Source organism: Telopea speciosissima, chromosome 11 (assembly GCF_018873765.1).
Source record: "Telopea speciosissima isolate NSW1024214 ecotype Mountain lineage chromosome 11, Tspe_v1, whole genome shotgun sequence".
NCBI lineage: Eukaryota > Viridiplantae > Streptophyta > Magnoliopsida > Proteales > Proteaceae > Telopea > Telopea speciosissima.
Genome location: NC_057926.1, coordinates 13,904,709 through 13,930,764, shown reverse-complemented (window position 1 = coordinate 13,930,764; position 26,056 = coordinate 13,904,709). Strand labels below are relative to the sequence as shown.

The following is a 26,056-nucleotide window of genomic DNA, read 5'->3' as shown; positions in this document are numbered from 1 at the left end:
CTTGTTGCTGACCCAGGTCAGCATTCTTCTTCTTCCCAACCCAATTTCTATCTTTTGAATTATAATGTATGAAAGGAAAGCAAAATGCCAAAATCTTTCTTAGTTTTTTTGTTTCAGAATCAATAATCTGTTTTTTTAATACCAAACTCCATCTTTGTTGTTCCTTACGTCCTTTTTCCTCCTGTTTCTGTTTGATGATGATAATCATCAAGGAGAAAATGGAAGAACTCAAGTGGATAGTTAGTTATTTACCATTAAAACCCTTATCGTTGTTGTGACCAGGAGAAGATTGATTTTGTTTGCAGTGGTTGCCCCAACTGGAAAACGATTACAGGAATTGAAGGAATAGAATCCCTGGTATCCCATGTTCTCAGTTTCTGAAATGTTATGAACTATCTGTTCCGGGTGGATATAGAAATGATATAATGGATGCAGCAGAGTTTCTGTTTATCTGGGTTTTCCATGAAGTAGAGATTCTGGTATATAGAGGTCAAATATTAACAGAAGATAGTAATTCTTCTGCAATTGGGTCAATGGAGATGCCACACAGGAAGAAAATGACAAAACAATTGACTGGGAAACGTGAGAATACTCCCCTGCATTCGGCAGCACGGGCAGGGAACCTATCCGTGGTTATGGAAATTCTCACCGGGACCGGATAGGAAGCCCTGAAGGAATTGTTGTTCAAACAAAATCAATCAGGAGAAACAGCCCTTTATGTGGCTGCTGAATATGGTTATGCTGATGTGGTGGAGATGATGATCAAGTACTATGATATTGTATCTACAAGCATCAAGCCAGGAATGGTTATGATGCCTTTCACATTGCAGCCAAGCAAGGGGACCTGGGTATATTCATCATTCAATTCTATATTATTTTCTTCTACTTTACTCTGATCTTGTTTTTCACTTATTGGGTATAAATATTTTTTCCTTTTCAGCATATCACAGATGTTGTGAAGGTTCTGTTTAAAGCCCTATCAGAGCTGTCTATGACTGTTGATCTATCAAATACCACAGCTTTGCATTCAGCTGCAGCATAAGGCCATATTGAGATGGTAAATTTCCTCTTGGAGGAAAGTAGTAACCTAGCCACCATAGCAAAAAGCAATGGGAAAATCACCCTGCATTCTGCGGCAAGGAATGGGCATTTGGAGGTATTGAAGGCACTTCTAAGCAAAGAACCTGAGATTGCTGGAAGGAATGACAAGGGGCAAACAGCACTCCATATGGCAGTGAAAGGACTCAAACTTGAGCTGGTGGAGGAGCTTATCAAGACAGACCCTTCTTTGATCAACATGGTTGACACCAAGGGCAAATGCATGATTTTTATTTTTTATTTTTTATTTTTTTTTGGCATTAGGTTTAAATTTTGTGTGAGATGGTATTCCGGATATTGTCATTAATTTTGGATGGTTATACATGATCATAGTGGATGTTTTATCTTAATTTCAAGTTTAGTCAAGTAATGGCATTTTTGTAATAATCCATTAATTTAGTAAGAAGTGTTTCAGAACAGGTTTTACCAAACGGAATTGTGTTGTTTTTTTGTTCTAAAAACGTTTCTGGAACAAGTTTACCAAACACCATTGTAGAGGCCAAAAACGTGTTTTCAAAACAGATATAGAAAATGATGAAGGTAAAAAACAAAGTATCTGAAACAGAAGAGTTACCAAACGGGATCTAAGTTATCTTATTCTTTTGAACATTTGACACCCACGATAGTTACAGTGCAGATGGTAACATTCAGCAAGCTGAACGGTACTGGTCGACAAGCACTCTGACGTATTCCATGAGTTTGAAATATGAAAAGAGCTCTCTAAGTATTGTTTTCATGTTTACCATGACTGGTGTTCCCTTTAAATATGGAGAACATCAGATGGATCCTGGTAAAGTTACAGATTTATAGAACTAGATAGTGAACCAGGGAAAGTGAATGGCAACAGGAGAGGTTCAGCAAGAGATTTAGCTAACCAAAACCTGGCCCACAGACAATTTAGGGGTTCGCAAGACAGAGTGGGGGACATACAGGAGATATCGTGAAGAAATTCATATGAAAAAGTATTTAAAGAAAAAGAGGTATACGATACAGGCTATAAATTAAGACCAGAGAATGATCATACCCGCCGAACAAGGTCCAAACATAGGTGGCGCTGGATGTCCCGACGAAGATCAGTTGGTAAAGCACAAAGGATAGCTTCTTCATCAACTCCTCGCGTTGCAAGCCACTTATATTGAATAAATTTCCGCACACGTTCTTGCAAATCTGGAGGGAGTTGGCGATGCCTCATCCACTCTTCAGTGTCCCGCCGTTTAAGTCTCCACTCCTCAAGCCTTGCCGTGATGGATTGCAAGTAGGTCTAGAATAGAAATGACAAGTCAAAGCACGTACAATATATAAGACCATAACAAATAAAAAAGTGGCAAGAAAAAAAGGAAAGGATTGATCATGCATTGCCAAGACCACTATTCAGTTGAATATAGATGTACCTAAGAACCTGTAAGAAGATCATACTGTACCAGTTTTCCCAGCAGAAATGAAAACACATTTAGCAGTGAAAACAAATAACTGAAGGAGATAGGACCATGGTTTAAAGTATCAGTCCGTAACGTATCATATCGGCCGATACGTATCGGTATCAGTTGGTATTGATACGTCTCTTTTTTTTTTTAAAACGTATTGTATCGAATGTATCGATATGTATCGACCGAATCGATACGTGTCGATACAATACGATACGGTCGATGTGTATCGATACGTATTGATACACTCGATACATACTAATATTACCGTTTGTTTGGGTTTTTAAATGTATCGATATGTATCGGTACATATCGATATATATCAGCCCATATTGATACGTATCGATACACATGCCTTTTTTCACATTTTACAGCAAACACGAACCAGAACCTCCAAAGGGTCGCACCACAAAATATGTCGGGTTGGGTCGGATCCACATCGCACTTGAATCCTTGGAATACAAGACATAATCAACACTTGAAGGGAAAGGTAGCTTTTTTTCAAAAAACTTGATCTTTTGCTTCAAATCTTACATTTAGTTCTTTTTTTCACTATGATTCAAGGAGAATAGGTTCAACTAACTATTAGATGCATGCTTTGTATACATTTGCAAAGAATTGAACTCAAATCCACCATTTTTCACCCAAAACCAAAAATGGCTTCCTTAAGGATCAGTATTATGCATATGTTCAATCAGTACATAACATCATCCTAGTTGTTCTTATTCTTGAAGACCCTTACAGACATGAGTTTGATCCACTCCGACATTCTTCTTGGCACTAGAGTGACTCTGCATGTAAGAAATCTCATCTTTTATAACATTTTCAAAGTGTCGCACTTGTCTGGCTATACATTATTCACAATTCTTAGTGTATATGCATGATATATGACATATATTGCTTGTTTATATTGTTTTTTGAGTCCAAAAGTGTATTTTCATGTGTATTTTAATCATTTTCATGCGTTTTTTAACCGATCGATACGTATCTCCGATACGTTACAATACGATATGATACGTCTCTTAAAATCGCCCGACCGATATGATACCTGATACCGATACTTTAAACCTTGGATAGGACTCCATTGTCTCAGTTCAGCATACAGCCAACTAAAGAAAGATGTGGAAGTTATTTTACTGAGATTTCAATCTTTCAAAACAACATTAGCAATCTTATAATTAATTAATTTTTTATACAAAGGGTAGTTTTATCAATTAAACAGTAAGATAGAATAGACAATATGGTTCATCATGAGCCTGCTTCCCACCCCCCAACTTCTTGGCTTCTGGTGCTGGGGGTGGTGATTATTTGACAACATTTATCGGTCCCACCATCCAAAAGCCAGCTTCTGGGTATTCAGAAGCAGAAGCTCCAGAAGCCCCAAAAGCTGTCCCAGACATGCACCAAGAATACATCTGTGCCACAATTCTAGCGATGACACAAATGCCCTTAATTAAACATGGAGAGCTACTGACATACAACCCCAGGAATCACAGAAGAGCTAAAAGATCTTAATTAAATAGTCACTTGAAATTTTAAATAGGAGCGAGAATATCACGCCTTATCGAATACCTGCATGTTCCCAATCAAATGGGCAAATAAGACCAGACCCACAATGACAATGAGTATAGCAAACGAATTCTCCCCAATAAACATGCTTGTAGACAAAGTCTGCCCATATGAACTGAAAAATAAGAAAGCAAATCAGATATATCACAATTCTAAATGAATATAAGTTAACCAAGTGGATTTCTTTTCTCCAGTGAGGATATACAAGCAGTTTTAAATTGGATAGAATGAAACTATCTATTTGACAGGACATGTGCTTCACTGGTCAACTCAAACCCTGACTCCAACCACTTGGGGTCAATTGGGGTCTATTCCACCACCCCACTTTATCTAGGGCATTCTTCTAAGAATCAGGATTCAGGACTGGATTGATCGCAGCTGATCCCAATCAGATTCACTGCATAAGTGTAAGGCCGACCAACTGTGTAGAATATGATAAAATGTGGACCCAGATAGACCTATACTTGAAACCATCATGATTCTAGGGCCATAACTACCAATAAAGATTCAAGTGGCAACAGGGTGGATTGGGGACAGTGGTCTCCAATGCCAAATCCAGCCCAATAAGATAGTTTGCTGTTGCATGCAAGGGACTTGCCAATTCCATTAAATAGCCAGGGTGGGGCCTTTGGGGCAAGGAGGGGTCAGTGGCAACTGGAGTTTCTCACATACCAAACCCGACCCAACGTGTAGAAGCCATGGCAAACCCAACAAATAGGAATGGGAGAAGGCAACTCTAGGATTTGAACCTCCCCATTGCCATCCCATTTATGTATACCTACTTAAACCATACACGTTTCACTAGTCAAACAAAATGCAGAAACATCAGAAAACTGCTTTTTAATTAGTGGCACAGCAGGGAACAATATCAAGATACATACCCTTTTATCCACATTGCAATAAAGTACCTACTATCAGTTATCATAAGTTTTATAGCAGACTCATTTCCAGTTGCACAGGCAAAGCAAAAGACGGTTCATACTTGAACTAGGAGTCCAAACTGAATGATGAAAATGGTATCTCAAACCTGTTCACTACATCTGACAATCAATATCCTAATCCCCCCCCCCCCCACAGAACAATTTAAGTTATAATAGATTTCAAGGAATAATAAATGGTATTAGATTTTTTCAGAACTTGGCATTTAGCCTCCAACAACCATTATCAAGATGTCCTACCTGTTTTGAATGCAAACGGAAATAAAAGTATGTAGTTGCTCTGTTTAGTCGAACAGAACTGATATAAAAAGCATTAGAAACTATCAGAACATCATGGTCTGTTGATGCATTTTATAGTGCCACAGGGGTATTTTTGTAATTACGTCCAGAACAGGTAATAAAATAAACAGATAAGATTGAGTAGTTACGCTTTTTAGTACTGATCTAATAATGTTACATGCTACCACAACATTACCAACAGTGTTCTTTCTTTCTTTTTCCAACCACTGCAATCGATTTATTCAGATTGGAGATCTGTGTTGGTATTGATTGGAAGGAACATCAAATCCAATCAGCTCTGGTTACAGTTCAGAGCAACCAATGATGGTCGCAAGGTGTTTGGTGAGTGCATGCTACTGAAGTTATACTGATGTAGTATTTCAACTGATAGAAGGAAGAGTGTTAAACCGTGGGATGGTTTTATGTGTGACACAACAGTGGGTGTCCCTCTATCGTGGATTGCTTTTGTTTTCTTTATTTCCTCTTTTTTAGTTAATCTAGGATTCTATGTTTAGTTGTTTATTTCTTATTTACTTGCTATTCTGATTTCCCAGTCGGAATAGGAAAGTTTCTGATGATTTGGGGAATTGTGACGTGTCAATGAGACACAGCCCACTCTTTATTTTTATAATAATAATATGTGAAGTATAAAGACACTAAAGCCCCTAGAGCAACACAAGATAAAACCTATGGACAATTATACCCTTGAACCCCATATTACAACACCCCCCCCTCAAGTTGGTGCATGGATGTCACACATGCCCAACTTGCACACAAGAGGACAAAACACTTAATTACTAAATCCCTTAGTAAAAACGTCAAAAAGTTGGTCTCCAGACTTGACAAACGGAATGCAAATCAGTCCTTGTTCCAGCTTCTCTTTGATGAAATGGCGATCACTCTAAACATGTTTGGTGCAATCATGCTGAATCGGATTGTGAGCAATACTAATTACTAATAGCAGATTTGTTGTCACAATAAAGCATCATAGGTAAAGATGTAGAAACAGCCAGGTCCTTCAATAATCCTTGGAACCACATTAACTTGCAAATGTCATGGGACATGGCACGGAAATCAGCTTTAGCACTTGACCTTACAACAACAGTTTGTTTCTTACTTCGTCAAATAACCAGGTTACCTCCAACAAAAGTGCAGTAACCGGATGTAGACCATCGATCATCAGGAGAGCTGGCCCGATCAGAGTCGGTAAAGGCTTTCCCCCCGCAGGTGATCATGAGGAGAGAAAAGAATTCCCTCTCCTGGGCAGACTTTAAGTACCGTAATATACGCATTACCGCTTTCCAATGTGATGTGTAAGGGTCATGCATGTATTGGCTAGCCATGCTAACCGCAAAAGCGATTTCTAATCGGGTATGGGAGAGATAGATCAACTTCCCAACCAACCATTGATACTACCCTTTATCCACAAGATCACCAGTCTTGCTAGAGAGTCAAACATTTGCTTCCAGAAGAGAATCTGAAGGTTTACACCCTAACATACCCGTTTCAGATAACAAATCCAAGGTGTATTTCCGTTGAGAGAGAAACACCCCTTTAGTAGAATGGGCAATCTCAATACCAAGAAAGTACCTCAATTGGCCAAGGTCCTTGATCTTAAATTCCTTCCCAAGATGCGATTTGAGATGAGTAATTTCCTCAGTGTCGCTGCAAATCACCACAATATCGTCCATATAAACAATAAGAACTGCAATCTTGGATCCAGATCGCTTGATGAAGAGAGTGTGATCAGGATTTCTTTGGGTGTAACCAAAAGATATCATTGCACCATGAAATCTCCCAAACCAAGCTCGAGGAGACTGCTTTAAACCGTACAAGACACGTTTCAACTTGCATACCTTCCCATGAGCCTTCTGAGTAGCAAAACCAGGAGGAACATCCAGGTATACCTCTTCTTCCAATTCACCATAGAGGAATGCATTTTTCACGTCCAGTTGTTGCAATTCCCATCCAAGGTTAATTGTATATGACAAGATCACACGGATAGTGTTCATCTTCACAACTGGGGCAAATGTTTCCTAGTAATCAAGCCATAGGTCTGCGTGAATCCCCTAGCAACCAACCTTGCCTTGTATCGATCCACAGTGTCATCTACATTTTGTTTTATTGCAAATACCCACTTACAACTCACAGTCTTCTTCTGAGGAGGAATATCAACTAAGTCCCAAGTACCATTCTTTTTCAAAGCCTGCATTTCTTCAACCATAGCTGCCTTCCACCGTGGGTCTTGAAGTGCCTCTTGCCAATTCCTAAGAAGAGAGACAGAGGACAAAGAAGATAAAAAGCACCGTATAATGGGGAAAGAGACTCATACGAAACCACCTGAGAAATAGGGTGTTGCGTACAAGTTCTAACCCCTTTGCGAACAGCAATGGGAAGATCGAGAGGATTATCTGAAATAATGGGAGAAGGAGACTTAGGAGAGGAATTACCAGGAGATGGTGGATCTGATGCAAGAGAATTTGGTTAACTAGGTAGGGTCGGTGCAGCTATGGTGGTGTCTATTTGCTTCTCATAAGCTCGGCAAGTATAAACAATAGGAGTTGGAACCACTACAATAGATTGAGGCTCCCCCTGGATAGAAGAGTACTCATTACTAACAAGAGGATACATATCATGCATATCAAGCATATCGTCACCAACCCATGCCCCTTGACGAGATGTCAGAGAGAAATAAGGTGCAACTTCATAAAAAATTACATCCATAGTCACATACATGTGCCGGGACGAACGATGGTAACATCGGTAGCCCTTCTAGGTAGGAGAATATCCCACGAACACACACTTTAATCCACGCAGTTCCAATTTATTGGGATTTTGGTGGTTCCTTGCATAGCACACACAGCCAAAATACCTTTAGTGGAATAGGTATTGGACCCCTGGAGAGCCTAACAGGAGACTGAAAGTCCAAAACACGAGTAGCCATTCGGTTGATCAGATAAGCAACAGTCAAGACAGCCTCACTCCAATATTGAGGTAGGATGCTCATTGCAAACAGGAGGGATCGAGCCACCTCTAGTAAATGACGGTTCTTACGTTCGCCAACCCATTCTAAACAGGAGTGTCTACATAACTCGTCTGGTGGATGATGCCCTGAGTTGTAAGATATGCCTAGAATGCACCATCCTTATACTCCAGCCCATTATCACTACTGAGAATTTTAATCTGGGCATTGAACTGGGTGCGAACAAGATTGTGAAATAATTGAAAGAACGAAAAAACTTCATTCTTGTGATGCAACAGGTAATTCCAAGTAACACAGGTGTGACAGTCGTTAAAGGAAACAAACCAGTTTTAACCAAAACAGAGATACAATGGGTAGGGCCCCACACATCCGAATGGATTAACATAAACGGAGAAACATTTCAAACATTTAAACTGGGATAAGAAGAACTGGTTTGTTTGGCTAAAATGCAAGCATCACAAAAAAGTTCCTTCGAATTACATTTAAAAAATAATGTGGGAAAAGCCATAACTAAAGTACCCACTAGGGAGTGACCTAAACGCCTATGACAAAAGAGCAAGTCAAGAGAAGCATCCAGAACTGAAGTGGAAACGGTCTGATGAGCTGTTGGAATATGTAATCCAGAATACCGTGGGGGTATTCTGGATTTCTGGTCCTTTTGGGGGTAGTTTAATTCTTATGTCATTCGTTTAAGTTGCTGCTCTGATAGAGTCAGCTAGTTAGGGATAATTATGTCTATTTCAGTCCCTTTGTAACTTTTTCCTCTATTATAAATAGAGGGGCTTACCTATCAATGAATCTAAGTCATTATTTTCTCTCATTCTCTTTTTCTAACCCATGGTTCTGCTAACATGGTATCAGAGCAGGCCTGATCTAGGTTAGAGAACAAGGAAAAACCCTCCTCCTTCTCTTCAATCGACTTCTCCCTCCTCTCTCTCTTTCTCGGCTTCTCCTTCTGTTTTTTTCTTCTTCTCATCCTTGTAAGGAGGCAGCACTAATGAGGTAATCAAAGCATCCAATGATTTAGTTGCTGCCCTCCTCCCATACTACCTTTTTCTATTAAAAAATTATGTTCGAAATCTGTTGGAACCATACCTGTGATATTGGAGCTTTCCAGAATTTTTTGGAGATCTGATTTCTATCACTAATGAGGGTTGATCCTCCATTGTTGGAGACTCCTATGCACCCTTTTCCAGCACCTTTCTACCCTATTCCATTGTCCTCCTTCCTTTTTTCTTTTTTCTCCATCTTTAATTAATCTTTCCAGCCTTGATACCCTAATCGATCTCAATTTGTCAAGGTTTTTCAAAACCCTGACTCCAATCAATTTTAGCATTTCTCTTTTCAGATGCAGCTAATTTTTTAGGGGTGATTCCCTACTATTATAAGCCCCACTCAACCTAAGTTTGGACCTTTTCTGATGGCTGGATTAGTTTTTACAGCAAAGCTTCCTTAACCTTCTAAGTTTACCTACTAAAAACCCTGACAAAACCCTAACTCCAATCGAATTTAGGGTTATAGATCTTAGCTTTTGCTGATTTTTAGAGGGCTGATTACTTCCATTACTAGGACCACTCAACCTCAATCTTGCACCTATCCAAGTTTTCTAGAAAACCCCTACCCCAATCGATCTCTATCTTTCAGGGTTTTCCAAAACCCTGACATTAATCGATTTTTTGGGTTAAGGTTACTTGCAGCTTCTGGAGTTTTTTGGAGGTGTTTTTACCATCAAGAGAGGCAATTTACTTCAATTATTCATGGCTTGAAGAACTTTTATACAAGATAGTTGCTGCCCTATTTTTTCTACACTTTTTGGTGTTTCTCCCACTTGAAGATCAAGTCTCAAACCCTACAAGAGATTGGGTGTTCGTATTGGAGATCCATTCAAGCAGTTGTGGACAGCATCTATGCCAAGACATCATCACTTTGACAAGTCATCATCAGTTTTTTGAAGCCCCCTACCCTCCAATCGATCTCAAGTTTCAGGGTTTTTTACAAAACCCTAACTATAATCGATCTAAGGGTTAGGGCAGTCCTCTCTTACTGATTTTTTTAGGAGTGTTTTATCACCATCAGAGGAGTACTCGACCCAAGTTTTAGCATCACTCATGGAGTTTTTAACAAAACTCAGGTTTCAACCTTATGGTCACCTTCTACATCAATCAACCTATTTATTTTCTAGTTCCTATAAGGCTGGCTGCATCACTTACTATTAGATCTGCTGAGTTATTATCTTATACTTGCTGGTTCTATTGAGCTTTACCACATACCTTGCTAGTTCTATTGATTGGCTTCTGTAAGCATAACTGGTTAACCTCTAACTGCTGCCTTTATGTGGAATACTGCTGCCCTGTTCTTGAGACTGAGTATCCTACTATTGGAGATCGAATTTCTTTCACATTATTGAAGAGTCGGATCTACTACCTTGGAGATTGGTTTCTATTTGGGATTACAACAGTGTGTTCCATGGTTATTGGTTGCGACTACGAATCTATTCAGTTGTGTGAAGCTTTTCTACAAGTTTATATCCAGTTTACTTTGAGAGCTTGATCCTAGCATTGTTCACTAATTAAGATCTGATCCAAGTTTTTTTGAAGTTTATTACATCAATTCTGCCCAGATATCTTCGTTAGTTCTATTTAGCATGTCGGAGTTTACAAATTGGAGATTAGCACATTGGTTCTTCCTTGTGAAGATCGATCAAGTTTTGAAGAATGGTGCCTTCTCCTTATAACAAATCAGACCTGTTTTTTTTATTTAATTCAGATCTGATCATTGGAGATTGATGTTTCGGAGTTAGTTTGATCGATTGAAGAAGGTTAAAGATTACTGTGTGTTGTTTTTTTGTCCATGGTTCTTTATCTCACTGCCCTTTTTCCTTACACATCTCCCATACCAAACCTTTGGCATTTACCAATAACCACTTTGGAAGTTTATGGTATAAACTACTTTGCCATTACTTCCTCATTTCCATTTAGCAACTTTGGAGAACTTTGGAAGGTTATCCTTTTACACTATCTCATTCATCATCTCTGTTATGCTCACGTGTACTACTACACGTGAGGGGGAGATTATGTACAATACACCTGCAGACATTGCAAAAGCAGAACTTGTAGGAACACTTGGTGCAAAACATAGAAGATCAGTGTTTCCACCATTTTCATTGGGTATCCTTTGTTATTGGGTTGAGTTTGCCTAAGGAGGAGATTGAAGTATTAAAGTATTGAAGATATTTGGTTGTTGCCTGCCTATTTGAGGATTTACAGTTGGGTTGATTATTTCCACTGCCTAATTCAGTTTATTCCGTTGCTTACTGCCCTAGTTCTACACTTCAAGATTTTATGTCACTATGACAATCTGAGATTCATCACTGGACAGCTATTGAAGATTGGTGAAAGTTTGTTGATCAAGTCTACCTAGTTTTTTTAAGATCAATTACTTCAAAGTTCTTGAAGGTTTATTTGGGAGCTTCATTCATCTGTCAAGCTGGACTCTACTGCAACTTAGTTTCTTCCCATTTTGTTCAAGTTGGGCATTAGTACCTTATATGCGCCAACTTGAGGGGGAGTATCAGCATTATTATGAAGTTTTTTTCTTATTAGTTCAAGCTGGAGCTTTTTTTTACTTATATGTATAATCCAGCTTGAAGGGGAGTGTTGGAATATGTAATCCAAAATACCACCATGGTATTCTGGTCCTTTTGGGGGTAGTTTAATTCTTATGTCATTAGTTTAAGTTGATGCTCTTATAGAGTCAGCTAGTTAGGGGTAATTATGTCTATTTCAGTCCCTTTGTAACTTTCCCCTCTATTTTATAATAGAGGGGCTTACCTGTCAATGAATCTAAGTCATTATTTTCTCCCATTCTCTCTTTCTAACCCACGGTTCTGCCAACATGAGCATGACGGTGAGATGGAGTAGCTTCGTCAAGCAAATAGAGACCACCATGAGCCCTACCAGAGCCAATCGTTTCCCTCGTTACCAAATCCTGAAAAAGACAAGAAGACGGGAAAAAAGACACTTTACAGTTAAGATCGGAAGTGAGACGACTAATGGAAATAAGATTGGTAATAAAATTAGGAACATGTAATACCAAATTTAATGGTATGGTAGGAGCACATGTGATGGATCCCTTCCCAGAGAGAGGAAAGAGAGCCATCAACAATGTGAAACTTGTCTTTACCAGAACAAGGGGAATATTTCAAGAAAAGACTGGCATTGCTAGTCACAAGATCAGAGGCCCTAGAGTCAATAATCCATGGACGGGCGGTAGTGGATGCACAATGACCAAAAAAATGTGTACCTGGAGATGCAGAATCCGAAGGTACAAACATGGAGGAAGAAGCGGAACCATTATTGGCAGAGGCAAAAGAATCCAATTTGGTTACCAAATGACGGAGAAGTTTAGTAAGTTCATCCTGAGAAGTGGCAGGGGCAGCACCAAGTGGAGGATCAATAACAGAAGTTTCAGTGTGATTTGTAGAAGGTTTCCCACGACCACGTCCTTTGTTAGAAGGGGCAGGGGGACACCCATGAAGCTTCCAACAAAATTCCTCAGTATGCCTCTCCTTCCCACAATAATCACATCTAGTTGGTTCTCGATGAGTACCAGAATGATCATTGGGAGGCTACAAGGGGGAACCAGAAAGAAGAGCCGATCGGTCCTAGGAAGGAGACGGAAGCATTGCAGCCCTACGGCAGTCCTCGAGCTTGAATTAGAGAGTAAGCCTATTCCAGAGTGGGAAAAGGATCTCTTCTAAGAACCTGGGCACGGAGTAGATCATACTCCACATTAAGTCTAGCATGGAAGTCATACACCCTGAACTTATCTTCACATTTCTTGAACTTGATCACATCTTCAGGGGTAGAGGTCTGGAAGGTATCATAGAAATCTAATTCCTGCCACAAACTAAGTAGCTTAGAGTAGTATTGGGACAGGCTGAGTTCCTTCTGCTTGGTCTCATGAAGTCTCTTGGGCGGTTCATAGACCTAAGCATCATTCCCAACCTGCGAATAAGTCTCTTGAGCAGCCTTCCAAATTTTGCAGACGTGTCTAACAGGAGATAACCACGAACAAGTTGAGGTTGCATGCTAGAGAGTAGATAACACATCACCAGGGAGTTAGAAGAACTCCACTTGTCTTATTCAAGACCTGTAGTGGTGGATTTTTTTTTTTTTTGGGTGAATAAGAAATTCATTACCAAGAAGAAAGGAAAATTAAAGGGCCCTCATAAGAAACCCCAGCATCAACTTTGCTGGCTAGGGGAAGAAAAGGAAACAGAGGAGAGACCCCAGGAGACAACACTGCAGTGGTGTATTTCTCCTTCATAACAGTGAGGTAACCCAAATACCCGCGGGAGTCGATGTTGAGATAACAGGATCATGACCACATCAAATAATTGCTTCCATCCAAACGGACGGAGCAAAAAGGGAAGGTAGGGAAGCCGTTATGGGAACCACGAACTTGCCCTTCCAAGTCCAAATGTAGCAGAAGAAAGAAATGAGACTAGATCATCAACAAAACTTAAAAAAATCCACAGGATAAAACACAAGCTTGTTAAATCATGACAACAAGCTGATCGAACAAAAAAAAGGAGGGAAAAAAGCCCTCAGTGGTGAAGAAAATCACTACCGAGGGTGGTGGATGAAAGGAGGCAGTGCTCCCTGCCTCTCAGTGACGTTAGAAGGGAGACCAAGGAGAGGGTGGGGGAAGATGTGGTGGCGGTGGTGAGGTGGTGGCAGTGCTAAGGGAAAATGAGAGAGAAAGAGAGAGGAGAAAGGCAGTGGCGGTGTTTGGGATTCCCTAGGTCGATTCTTCCTAGAGCTCTGGTAGCATGATGATTTGGGGAATTGTGACTTGTGTCAATGAGACACAGCACACTCTTTATTGGTAATAATAAGCTATGAAGTACAAAGACACTAAAGCCCCTAGGACAACACAAGATAAACCCTATGGACAATTATACCCTTGAACCCCATATTACAACAGTTTCTAATGTAATCAGCAACACTATGAATATAATGATAAGAGGGGGAGGCTAGCTATCAGTTGTTAGACTCTCTAGCAGCCTGCCCACTCTACTTTCTCAGTCTTCTTCTTCCTCATTGCTGGTTCTATACTCTGATATTATCACAAGGTATCAGAGCGATACAACTAGTAATCTCTCTCATTAAAATCCTGGTTTGACAGTCTATTCTCAGATTATTCTCGGTTCCTGATTGCAGCAACCATATGCTGCCTATCTGCTACAGATTGCCCTAGTCACTGATGATATGGAATTAAACAAGGGCACCTCTCTACCTATATACTGCTTTTTATGGAGATTCTGGATTTTAGACATCAAAATACACATTTACAAAGACTGCAGCTGGTGATTCCAAAGTTTATAAGTTCTATAATTACTCTCTGTCTAGTAATCAATTGAATGCACTTGTCTTGTCATCCTTTGTTCTCTTATACATTATATATTTTACATATTGCTTATTTATAGTGATTTATGCTTCAAAACTTTATTTTGCATATATTCTAAGCATTTCCATATGTTTCCCGAGTCCCTGACCATTTCCACATATATCTAGCGTATCTTGCGTCTCTCTGATATGATACATTATCTCTTAAATTCACACTTCCGATTAGATACCTGATATCAATACTTTAAACCTTGACTGAACTGCCATTCTTTTCAATTGTCGATCCGTGTGTTGCTTGGGTGGGTCCACAAGCGAACCCAACAGGATTATTTTGACCCAGGTTCTGCATCACATAGTCAGTTTGAACTCCTTCAACTAGGCTGTTCGATTGAGAGGAGGCTTTTTATGCCAGATAAAACACAGAACTGGACTTATTTTAGTGAAAATAAGCCTTGGGTTGAGTTATATTATATATATGTTGGGCTTTTAGTTCAATGGGTTTTCTTTGTAATAGGCCACTTTAATAGGCCTAAATTATGGGTAGGAGGTAAGAATACGGGATTTATTGTATTAGCTTAGTTTAAGTGTTTTATTTCATCAAGTAATTGTTATTTCCTTGGATGTTAAGGATAAGATAAAGTCTTGTATGAATAGAACTCCTATTCTTAAATTGGATAGAGTTTAATCATGTGGGACACTTATTCTAACTAGTCAAATAGAGTTTTATTATGGATAGAGTTTCCTATTTTTCAAGTACACTACCCTTTCTTATTGTAAGTTTACTTTTAGTTTCTATATATTGATGTAAGAACCATCGAGCTCCATATGATTTTGATGAATAAAGAGATGGCTTTCGCTGTTCATGGTCTGTGTGTGCTTCAACTACCCTATTGATGAGATTCTAATTCTGGTGGGTTTCCAGCAAGGCTCTATGAGAAGTCTGATCATATCCTCTTCCAAACCCTTTTCTTCACTGTTTAAGCTCCATCAATCAGGTCAGTATTTAATTTTCTGTTCTTCAGTTTCCAGCATAACTTTCTAAATTTGAAATTGTTATTTTCTGAAGGTTATAGATCTGAGAACACAAGTTTGCCTTCAGATTTAGACTTCAGACCTCATTCTAGACCATCCTACGGTTTAAAATTTTGATTTTGGTATTGACTTCTTAAAGTCCTACTTCAAGTGGGATACTTCATTTTACTTGGTTTGAAGATCAGATTCAATTTTCTATTTCAGATTTATAGTCACATAGTAAATCTAACATCTAATCATTGTTCTGCTCTTTTGTTGACTATCAAATCAGACCTTTTAAGTTTCTGATTTCATTGTTATGCTGAAACCCTAAACTCTTGTATTGTCAATAGGATTAGTCCATAATTCAATGTCTGAAATCAATCATATTTTGAGGAGTTATTCGAGACTATTAAAGTGACATTCGACCAGAATTTCATTCCCATTTGAGCCATCGATTGTTACTCATTGAATTTCTTCCAAATCTGGTCTTTTCCCTTCACTGCAATTCTGGTTTGCAAATAAGTTTACAAACCTAATCCCTTATGCTTCTAGAAACCCATCAGTTTCCTTTTTCAGTTTGGGTCTAGTTTATTAGTGTGCTTCAGTTCAGGACACTCCTTCGTAACCTGCAAGTGGGAGTTTCATAGGGCCCACTTGATAACCTTACTGTTGTTTCTGTGCTGAAACTGTCCTGAGAAACAGCAGAACAATTTTTTCCGTTTCTGTGCTGAGAAACTGCTTTTGACCCGCTTGGTAAACCTGTTCTGAAAACGTTTCCAGAAGACAATTGAAACACCACTGGTGCTAGATAAAGTCAGGTACTCCCGTAGATCAGAAAACGCAATAAAATTGATGTTGGAGAGAATTTCCTTCTCTCCCTATCATAGGACAATGGAATGGATTAATCCAGGGAAGAATAGTAAATGCTTTACATCGTTCATTCTGATGATTAATGCTTAGTCATGTGAGTCTCCTGCATCAAACTTCATAACAAAACTAAAAAACAATGTTGCTCTAATGGTGAAATACCCTTTTTATCAAATGATTAAAGGTGCACAAGTCCATCATTGAAATTAAAATTATCCAACATCACATGAACAGCTTGAATACAATGCATCAATTGATTCTTCCTGAATCAAACCAGAGCTCAGTGAATTAGTATTACAAGATAAAAATAAGCATTTCATTAGGGAAAAGCTCTCAATCTAAGTAATGTCAACAAATCACAAGATTTAAGCTCTACACAAAAGAAAAAAGTATACAACAGCAATTAGGAATTAAGAATGATGATGACTGTGTGTCTGTACTCTTTTCAGGGCTTCTTCCCTAACCTCAAAGTATGAATACGAAAGAAGAAAAGAAAAATGATACAGTTGACAGTTGACACATGAAAAATATAGGATCAGTATGTGTATCTTGATAATGGATGTTTTCCTCTGCCACGTTCTGGCAAAGACGCCCCAGAGCTATCCTCTACCTATGCTTTCAAGAAGCTTCTTAGCACCATCAATCTCCATCTCAGTAAGCTTCTGCAAGTACGCAGAGGCACCTGCAGCTACCATCAGTTTGCGGTAGCTGTTGGATTGAACAATAGAAGCCAAGCCAAGATTGCATATCTTTTATCCAAGTCGATGATGGAAGGGTCAAGGAGCTGAACTGTGTTCAATATCCCCCTCTCATCCTTGCAGAAAACCCTTGTGTTACCCACATACAGCATTAGCCAAGACAGTACCTTGGCAGCAGCTTCTTTTTCTTCCACCGCCTTGGCTTCCAACATCTTCACCAGAGGAGGAATACACCCTGATTCTCCCAATTCCTTCCTTTTTTTGTTGCAGAACCCCAGCTTGTAAACAGCTCTGGCCGCTGCGATTCTCACCCCTGAAACCCCACAACTCAAAACCGCCACAAGCCGAGGGATGAAGCCCTCGGATACAAGAGCTTCGGCTATAGGCCTCGGATCTGGAGCTTGTACCAAATCTGATGGCATTGGAGGTGATCTTGACGCTTTGTTCGTGAGAACTGGGTAGGTTGGAGGACGAAGAAGTGGGAGTGGTTAGGTCAAGTGGGAGGGATTTTCATAAAAATTATCGGGCACAGTTTTTAAAACTTCAGCCAGAAACGACAGAACATGTCCAACATGTTCTATCAAACTCTTCCATGGCACAGAAATTATCGATTTATGCTCCCAAGAACATGTTCTAAGAAACACATTTACCAAGTGCTTTTTCTGGTGTTTTCCCATTTCTCAGAATGGAAAAACACCAAAAACTGTTTCTCGTAAGGTTATCAAGCGGGTTCATAGTTTATTCCTGTTTTGTTTCTTTTCTTTTTCGTTTTTTTTAATAAAAACATCTAAGGGGTTATTCCCCACCCATGATTTGTTTAATGAAAGGAAGATTATGTTGTATCAGTCTGTGGATTTCAGGTGTGGCTCAGTGGATTCTGGGTGTTCTCTGCTGTGGACTCATCAAGGGTTCTGGTGGATTCCAGATCCCAAATAGGTGGATTCCTGTTAATCCATCTTTCTCTATCCTTCTACAATCGCAAATCAGGTCCGATTCTGCACATTTCTATCCCTTGCTCATGCTTTATTTCTTCTTTCTTAAGTTTCTGATTTGATTCCTGATTCATCAATCTATCAGTTAGGTTACTGTTGTCATTGAATCCAGTTTCTGTTCTGATTTCTAATTTGTTTCATATCTGTTCAAAAATCAGAAATTGCCCATCGATTTCAGCAGTCCTACTACTAGTCTCAACTCTGCCTTATCCCAACTACTCCTACTACTAGTCTACTTCTTTCCAATTTCTGATTTGTTAGTCCAGAACTGAGTTATGTTTATTGTTAAGGATATCAGAGTGCTGTTTATTCCTAATTAGTCAATCATTTGATTCAGTTCTGAGGATATAAAACCCTGCTGTCAATTTGCTTTATCTCTTTGGGTTTTCAAAAATCCAACTTCAAGGAGTCTTCCAGTTTATTGAAATCTGACCCTTCGATCAGTCTCATATTTAACTATTCTGTTCTCCCTGTAAAGCTGGCTATTCCACCAGAATATCTGCGCTATCAAACCAGTCTTTATTGTATAATAATATTTCTTCTTTTGCTGGTTAGGGTTCCTGCTCCTTGCAATTCTGGTTTATTGGGATTTCTGATCCTTAAACCTTAGGTGACCCTAGAAACCCCATCATGTACCCTTGGTTATCCAAACTATCAAAACAACGGTTTTACCTTGTGAAGTTGAGTTCAGATCTGGTTTATGGATTATACAGTTATCAGACCTGCTGTTTTCATGTCATATAGCTGGTAAGTGCCAATAATTGTGACTGAGGATGTGTATTGGCCTTTTTTTTTAATGGATTGAGATATGCTATCAGTGTTGCTGTTTCCTGTGAATTGCGATCTGCAGTACTGGATCCATTGTTTTATTGGCTTTGTTTTCTGTCTTCTGTACCCCACATGTTAAGTGCACCTGGTAGTATTGCAGTGTTGCGATCCTTAAGACTTCGCGCGCTCTCTCTCTCTCAAAACTATAGAAAATCTTGGGTTCATGTTACAAGACCTGTACATGGATTCTATGGCATCCACATTTGGATTATACTGGTCCCCAAAAATGTTATATAGTGCTCCAAATTTTGCTAAGGTTAAAAACTAGAAAAACCAAAGAGGTGTTCCATGTTACTAATAACCAAAGTTTTCTGAACTAATAATTGTTCAAGCATGTTCTGGTAATAAATACCATTCTGTTGAGTTTTTATAATGCAATTTTTATTGAAGCAAAACCAAAGAGGCCATACCAGTGAGAAATGGTTGATCAATACAAAGAGTTACTGATATTTCTATTGATATTCCAGTATATATTCATATGCTTATGTATCACTTTTATACATATTTCATATCTTACAATATATTAGGAATTATGTACACCACAGAGGACAGACTACATAAAATATGTGCAAGTCAGAAAACGTAGCTTTGGAAAATTAAGTGTTCCTTGTTCGCTTCCAAAAAAAAGTATATTACAGCAGAGAAAATTCTATAGAATGTTACCTTAAGACTTGTAACCCCCACCACAAACAATAGAAGTATCTCTCGAGGAAATTTGAGGAGACCACATGATTACTCATTGCATTCGCAAACATGCCATAATTGAAAGTCATATTTGAATTGGTAATATCACAGCTAGCAAACACAAGTGTATTGTTTGCCCAACTCATGCGATCATTATCCTGCAAAGATTCACAGTCTAAATAACTAAGGCTGCACTTTAAAGGGGCAAGCTCATTTCTGCATGCTGTTTTCCAACATGTTGTATACCGCTCAATTGACAACAAGTACCATGATGCCCCTAAAACCTACAAAGTAGAAATAGCACCACTAATCAGGAACCTCATCTTTGAAAAAACCAATAAGAAATGTCTAAGAATTGCCACAAAAAAAAAGCATCATACTACACCCCCTCCTTCAAAGCATATTGAAATTAAAAGTAAAACTGAACAAGGAAACCAAAATAAAAAGAAACAGAAATTACATACATGACTAGCTATCATGTACAGCAGTAGATTATATGCCGCCCCAGCCCAGGCAGTCTTTGTGATAACTCCATTAGCCTTAATAATTTCGGCACTCAGAGGAAATATTTGATATAATCTTGGAACATATTGGAGCAGAACGATGAGTGCAAGGGCATTGTTAGTATGATCAGTGTGGGAGCTTCTAATTGCCGGTATTATAAACCAGATGACAAACTGCACAAAAAAGTCTGCAGTTAGCTTTCATCAATTCTCATAATTAACTAAATTGAGGATCAAACAAATGCCATTAACAGAAGAAGAGTATAGACTTCCAGTATCATCCATATCAGAACAAAAGGAATTTATATGTTCTTGTACTACAGGACAATTAGAAGGGTCTGGATCTGGCAGCATAACTCACCATATGACATGATCATCAGAGGGTCACAACCCATCAGTGACCAGGTCCAACCTGGCAGATAAATAGGCTCAAACATTGGCATGAGCATATTATTGCAATTATTTAGCACATGGTATTCATTTGGGCAGTCAAAAAAAAAAAGGGGGGGGGGGGGCGGGGGGAAGGCATATCAAGGCACATGATGTTCATTATTCTCTCCAAAACCATATCCTCCATGTACACCTCATAGCCTCTACGATCTCTCCCAACATGTCCATTCAAATCACCCCATATAATAATCTTTTCTCATTGACTAAAACCTTGCACTAATCTATCACGTGTGCATAAAATTGTAACTAGCTACTTTCATCCAATCCTACTTGGGGGTGTGCAAGCGCTAATTATATTGACAACTCTTTCTCCAACACAAGCTTGATGGATATAATCCTATCTCCAAATCTTTTAACATCCATCATGTCATTCTTTAAAGGGTAAAATACACGTACCCCCCTAAAATGCACCCAATATTCCTCATACCCCCTTAAGGTTCTGACAAGTCCACGTAACACCCTGCAAATTCCACGTACCACCCTATTTTACCCCCCTAAAGCCATTTAAGTCCACAAAGTTTAGGCGTTAAGTGCTAAAAACTTGACCAAACTACCCTTTCTTCTATCTTTTCTAAATTTGAAAAGACCTAATTGCCCTGACCTATTTATTCATAATATGAAAAGACCTTTTTGCCCTAAACTAATTTGAAAAGGCCCTTTTACCCCTATTATTTGTTCTTAAGAACCTAACCCAAAAATGTCCTTGCTAAGGCATAATTACCAAAATGCCCTCATCTTCTCCAAATCTCATCTTCCCCAAATCATTTCCCCAAAATCCATCTTCCATTTCTGAAACTTCTCTCAAAAGGCTCAACAACCCTTAATTTTCCGGCAAATCCTATTCTGTGAAGGGTCATCCATAAGAGATGTGATTTCCCACATGAGAAAGCATAGATCTTTCGATCCAGATCGGCCCAGAATCTATGTTTTAATGCCCTTTAGGGTTTCTCTGTACAAATTCCTTCTGATCTGGCCAATCCCATCCCGATTCTTGAAAATTGAAACCCTGTTCTAACAGTCTCTCTTAATTTTGGCTCTTCACCATAGCCAATGACTATCATTGCGCTTGATTGAACATCAGAACAGTACTGGAATAAATTTCAGAAAATTTTCTCAGAAAAAATAAGCAAATTCACATTCATTACGATATAGGAACCTAGTTCATCTGTGTTTATTTGCATTTGAACATATTCAGCAACTTTCAGAGTTTCAGATGATGATGATGATGATACTTGAAAAGCAGGACAATCCAATTAACAATCAAAACCGTGACAGTACTCTTTCATGTCAAAATAAAAAATTCAAAAGAAACCTTTTTTACATCTCTTTACAGAGCAAGACTTGCAGGTTTTGGAAGAAAAGTAAAAGAAGAAGAAGAAGCACAAAAAAGGAGATGGGCACCAAGCGATGGATCAAATATATGAACAGTTATTTGCTCTGAGCTTACTTGCAGCTGGGCTTTCCCTCAACATTCCAAATTAATTAATTAATAATGGGTTAATCTAGTAGTGGCGGGAGAGAACAGGTCACTTTGTGACAGTAGTGCAGCTTCTGCTTCTTGGGTAGAAGAGATTGGTAGTTGAGGCTGTTGTTATCTTCTGCGAAGTCGAAAGGCTTGTCCTCGTCAATCCTGGCGATGCCGACGGTATGAGAGCGACTCCTGGGCACCATTCGCATTCCGTCGGACAGCTCTGCGGCCATGCTGGCGGGAGAGAACCGCTGTTGCTGCTGCTGCCGCTGCTGTGGTGACTCATGTGGAAAGATCTATGCCTTCTCATGTGGTAAATCACATCTCCCAATGATGACCCTTCACAAAATAGGATTTGCCGGAAAATTAAGGGTTGTTGAGCCTTTTGAGAGAAGTTTCAGAATTGGAAGATGAGGGCATTTTGGTAATTAGGTTGGGTTAGGTTAAGAACAAACACTGGGGGTAAAAGGGTCTTTTCAAATTAGGTTAGGGCAAAAAGATCTTTTCATATTATGAACACAGGTCTTTTCAAATTTAGAAAAGATAGAAGAAAGGGTAGTTTGGTCAAGTTTTTAGCACTTAACACCTAAACTTAACGGTGTGGACTTAAATGGCTTTTTGGGGGGTAAAGTAGGGGTGGTACATGGAATTTGCAGGGGTGATACGTGGACTTGTCAAAGCCTTAGGGGGGTATGAGGAATATTGGGTGCATTTAGGGGGGTACGTGTATTTTACCCTTCTTTAAACCTTATCCACTACTATGCCCACTCCACTTCTATTATCCCCTGTATACCACAATTTAAAGTAGTCTAATTTCTTAGTTTTTTTACCCATCCATCTAGTCTCTTGGATAAAGGCTATGTTAATCCTTCTTCTCCTCATAACATCTATTAATTCTAAACTCTTACCCGTTAAAGATCCAATGTTCCAAGATGCTAATCTAATCCTATGCTTTTGAACTAGCTTCTTTAACCGCACTCGTCCATGCTGCGAGAACCCTTGCCTACTTGTCACCGCATCCGAGTGCCGACACGGCATGTTGCTTACAAGGGACACCTAGCTAACCCTTGATCACTTTTCATTACACTCGTGTCATACTGTAGCATTTCGTTTATTCTAGCTGGGAATGCTCTAGCATAACATTGATAATATAAGGTTCTAGAATCCATGTAAAATATTCATGGTTATATATATATATATATATATATATATATATAACATCAGCATAAAAATATTGTTTTTTTTTCTTTTTTTTAATTTGTTTACATTATACTGAAGCTCAAAAATATTTATCAGCTTCAACCACTTCCTGACTCTTTTCTATTATCTCCCCCACTCCCCAACCCTTAAAAAAAATTTTAAAGAAATTGTTTCAACTTCCTTTAGTGAGAGACTGTTAGCATTAGCTATTTTTCACTCATCAGAGCTCCAGCAGAATATAAGATCTGGGTCTTAACAGATGGACCTTTTAAATTGCAACATTTGCACATGCTTGGTTCCACCTGTTCACTGAAGAGGACAATAAATAGAAGTTCCCATGAACTCTGTTAAGCGAAATCCTAAACATACAAACTCCTGATGGGCTAAATTTCCGCTACTAGCCTACTACAACATTGAAAGAATCGAGATGGCAATCTGTGTTCTCTCTGTACATAAATAACTAACTATGAAACTTTGTCAAAAGAAGTGAAACAAACCTGTGGGAGAGGTAATGTAGCCGCCAGATCGATGAAGAAATCTGTTCTTAAATATCTCTTTGCAATCTTCCTAGGATCCATTACAAGCTCACCCCTCCCAAACACCCGGGAGATAGGTGCTACATATGCTGTCCGGAACTTTATGAGGACGTGCAACAGATAGAACAGATCGGCAACCGTTCGGAAACACGTCACGATAATTCCCAGAGTCAAATCCGTCTCCATACACGTTGTGGTTACAGTCGCGTCACCCGATAACAAAGGCAGGTAGAAAAATAGAGGGTCTAAAATCAGAGCCACCAAGGACGAGTACAGGAAAACCCGGTTCCATCGCAAAACAATATCACTGCCTGGGTCAAGTATCTTCTTCCTCCATGGCTCAATGTCCTCTGGAAAGACTTTAGATCTTCCAAATTTGAAGCTCCCAGTAATTTTACTTCCGAAACCACCTCCACCTAAAACTCGATCATGGACAAGGCCATGGTCATCAGATTTTAGGCCATCAGATTTCAGCAGAGGAGCTGAAACCTTGTATAGGGGTGAGGGTGTTCGAAGGTGCAGCGGTTCAGTTCTTTCCCACATCACATCAGACACTTGGTTTTCATCAGGATAAAACCTAGTAAAAACAAACCCATTACATCGATTACCTAAAACTAACACTAACAAGCGAATAATACAGAAAAAATACCAGAACAAAGCAAAACCCTAATCATAGTTACCTCACCATCTTCTCTTTCTTGACCTCCATACCTTCCCCAGAAGGACCAGACAATTAAACCAGAACAGAACTACTGTTAAGACAAATTCAAAGAGTAGAAGCACATTCTCCACAATCCAGCGAGCACAGCTGAATTAATCAGCAAAAAATATCTTTCAATAAACTCAAAACTCGGGAAGAGGAATCCACTTTTGGCACAGAATTCCCATTGCCTTGCTTCTACCTCGGATTTTTTCAAGATACAATTGGGTTCTCAAAAGGGAACCCAAAATACTTTTGAGATTACAGGGGAAAAAATTTCTCCACCTCCTCCTATCTGAAACAAATACAACTCAGAAAGAAGAACCCAAATCCTGATCTTGCGATTCTGAAGTTTGAAGGGAGAGACCCGTTCAAGGTGGATTCCTCCCTGGATGATGTGCGTTGACGACATTAATAAATGGGAAACGAAGGTATCCCCCGAAAAAATTTATAATAAACAAAGGAGATGACAACCGGCTAGCTGCTACTACACTTTTGCAATTTTATAAGACGTAACAGTAGAGAGAGTTCCTGAAATGCGTTGACTGTGGGACGTGAAGGCAACAAGGCCATGACACTCGATAAAAGGAAAAAATAAAAATGAAAGAGAAATCAAGAGATAGTACGATCAAAGGATATCTGATTCATTTACCAATCTAGACTTTGGAGAATGTTTAAGCCATTTCAGTGACTTGCAGAGAGCTAAACTTGTTGCTGTTGACTGTTGAGGACTGAAACTCTGAGACCCACTTCACCATCTGAAAGCTACAGTTGTAGTGGACCTAATGGCCGCAAATTACTCTAAAAAAAGTTAAAAACCATGGAAGATTTACTATTCTCCTTGTTGCATCAAGAAATCTCGGGTAGGTCATTCGGGTGCTGCAACCTGTAAAAGGACGTCAGGGACAAGGGAGAACCGATATGGTTCCGGCCTAGGACTCTCCGATGCCTAAGTTAGATCTCTCTTAGCAACAAATGAATTACTGGCATTTAAGATGAATAATGGATTAGAATACATGAGTATTTATAGTTGAGTATGGCGGTGTGGAGAGTCCCTGTTGGTGATAAGTATTCTTCGTGAAAAAGTCTATCACGTAGTAGGGTGTCTCTTTATGAGACTTAGAGTCCGAATAGGGAAGAGGTTCCCTATTAGGTAGATATGTGTGTTCCTCACGTGTTGGATAAGATCCTTGAGGGTTGAGTATGGATAAGGTCACATCTCTTTGGGATAAGATCCCTCTAGTGATAAGGTGATGTAAACCCCGGTGGTGACGTCATGGTTGGCCCGTGCGGGGGTCTTGATCCTTGAGTGACTTGCTGGGTCTCTTCCTTCTGGATTAATCGGATGAGTCTTGACATAGCTAGGCCTGAGTCATCCTTCTCTTTATGCCAGGCCACGTGGCAAATCGGGATTG

General features: G+C 39.3%; 1 protein-coding gene across 3 annotated transcripts in view; it reads right to left on the bottom strand.

Moving 5' to 3' along the window:
• LOC122646187 (cyclic nucleotide-gated ion channel 17-like) overlaps positions 1-25,435 on the bottom strand; it is a 29,110-nt gene extending 3,675 nt beyond the window's left edge. The window contains exons 1-7 of one of the 3 annotated variants that reach the window (XM_043839683.1): positions 25,265-25,435; positions 24,622-24,751; positions 23,903-24,518; positions 20,249-20,461; positions 19,764-20,068; positions 4,095-4,206; positions 2,123-2,359 (exon numbers count right to left, since the gene is read on the bottom strand). In XM_043839683.1, coding sequence (XP_043695618.1) covers positions 2,123-2,359; positions 4,095-4,206; positions 19,764-20,068; positions 20,249-20,461; positions 23,903-24,518; positions 24,622-24,650 — 1,512 coding nt within the window. In that variant the 5' untranslated portion in view covers positions 24,651-24,751; positions 25,265-25,435. The remainder of the gene's footprint in view (positions 1-2,122; positions 2,360-4,094; positions 4,207-19,763; positions 20,069-20,248; positions 20,462-23,902; positions 24,519-24,621; positions 24,752-25,264) is intronic. The other 2 variants (XM_043839685.1, XM_043839684.1) reach the window with 2 other exon arrangements.
• Between the last annotated feature and the right edge of the window lie 621 nt (positions 25,436-26,056).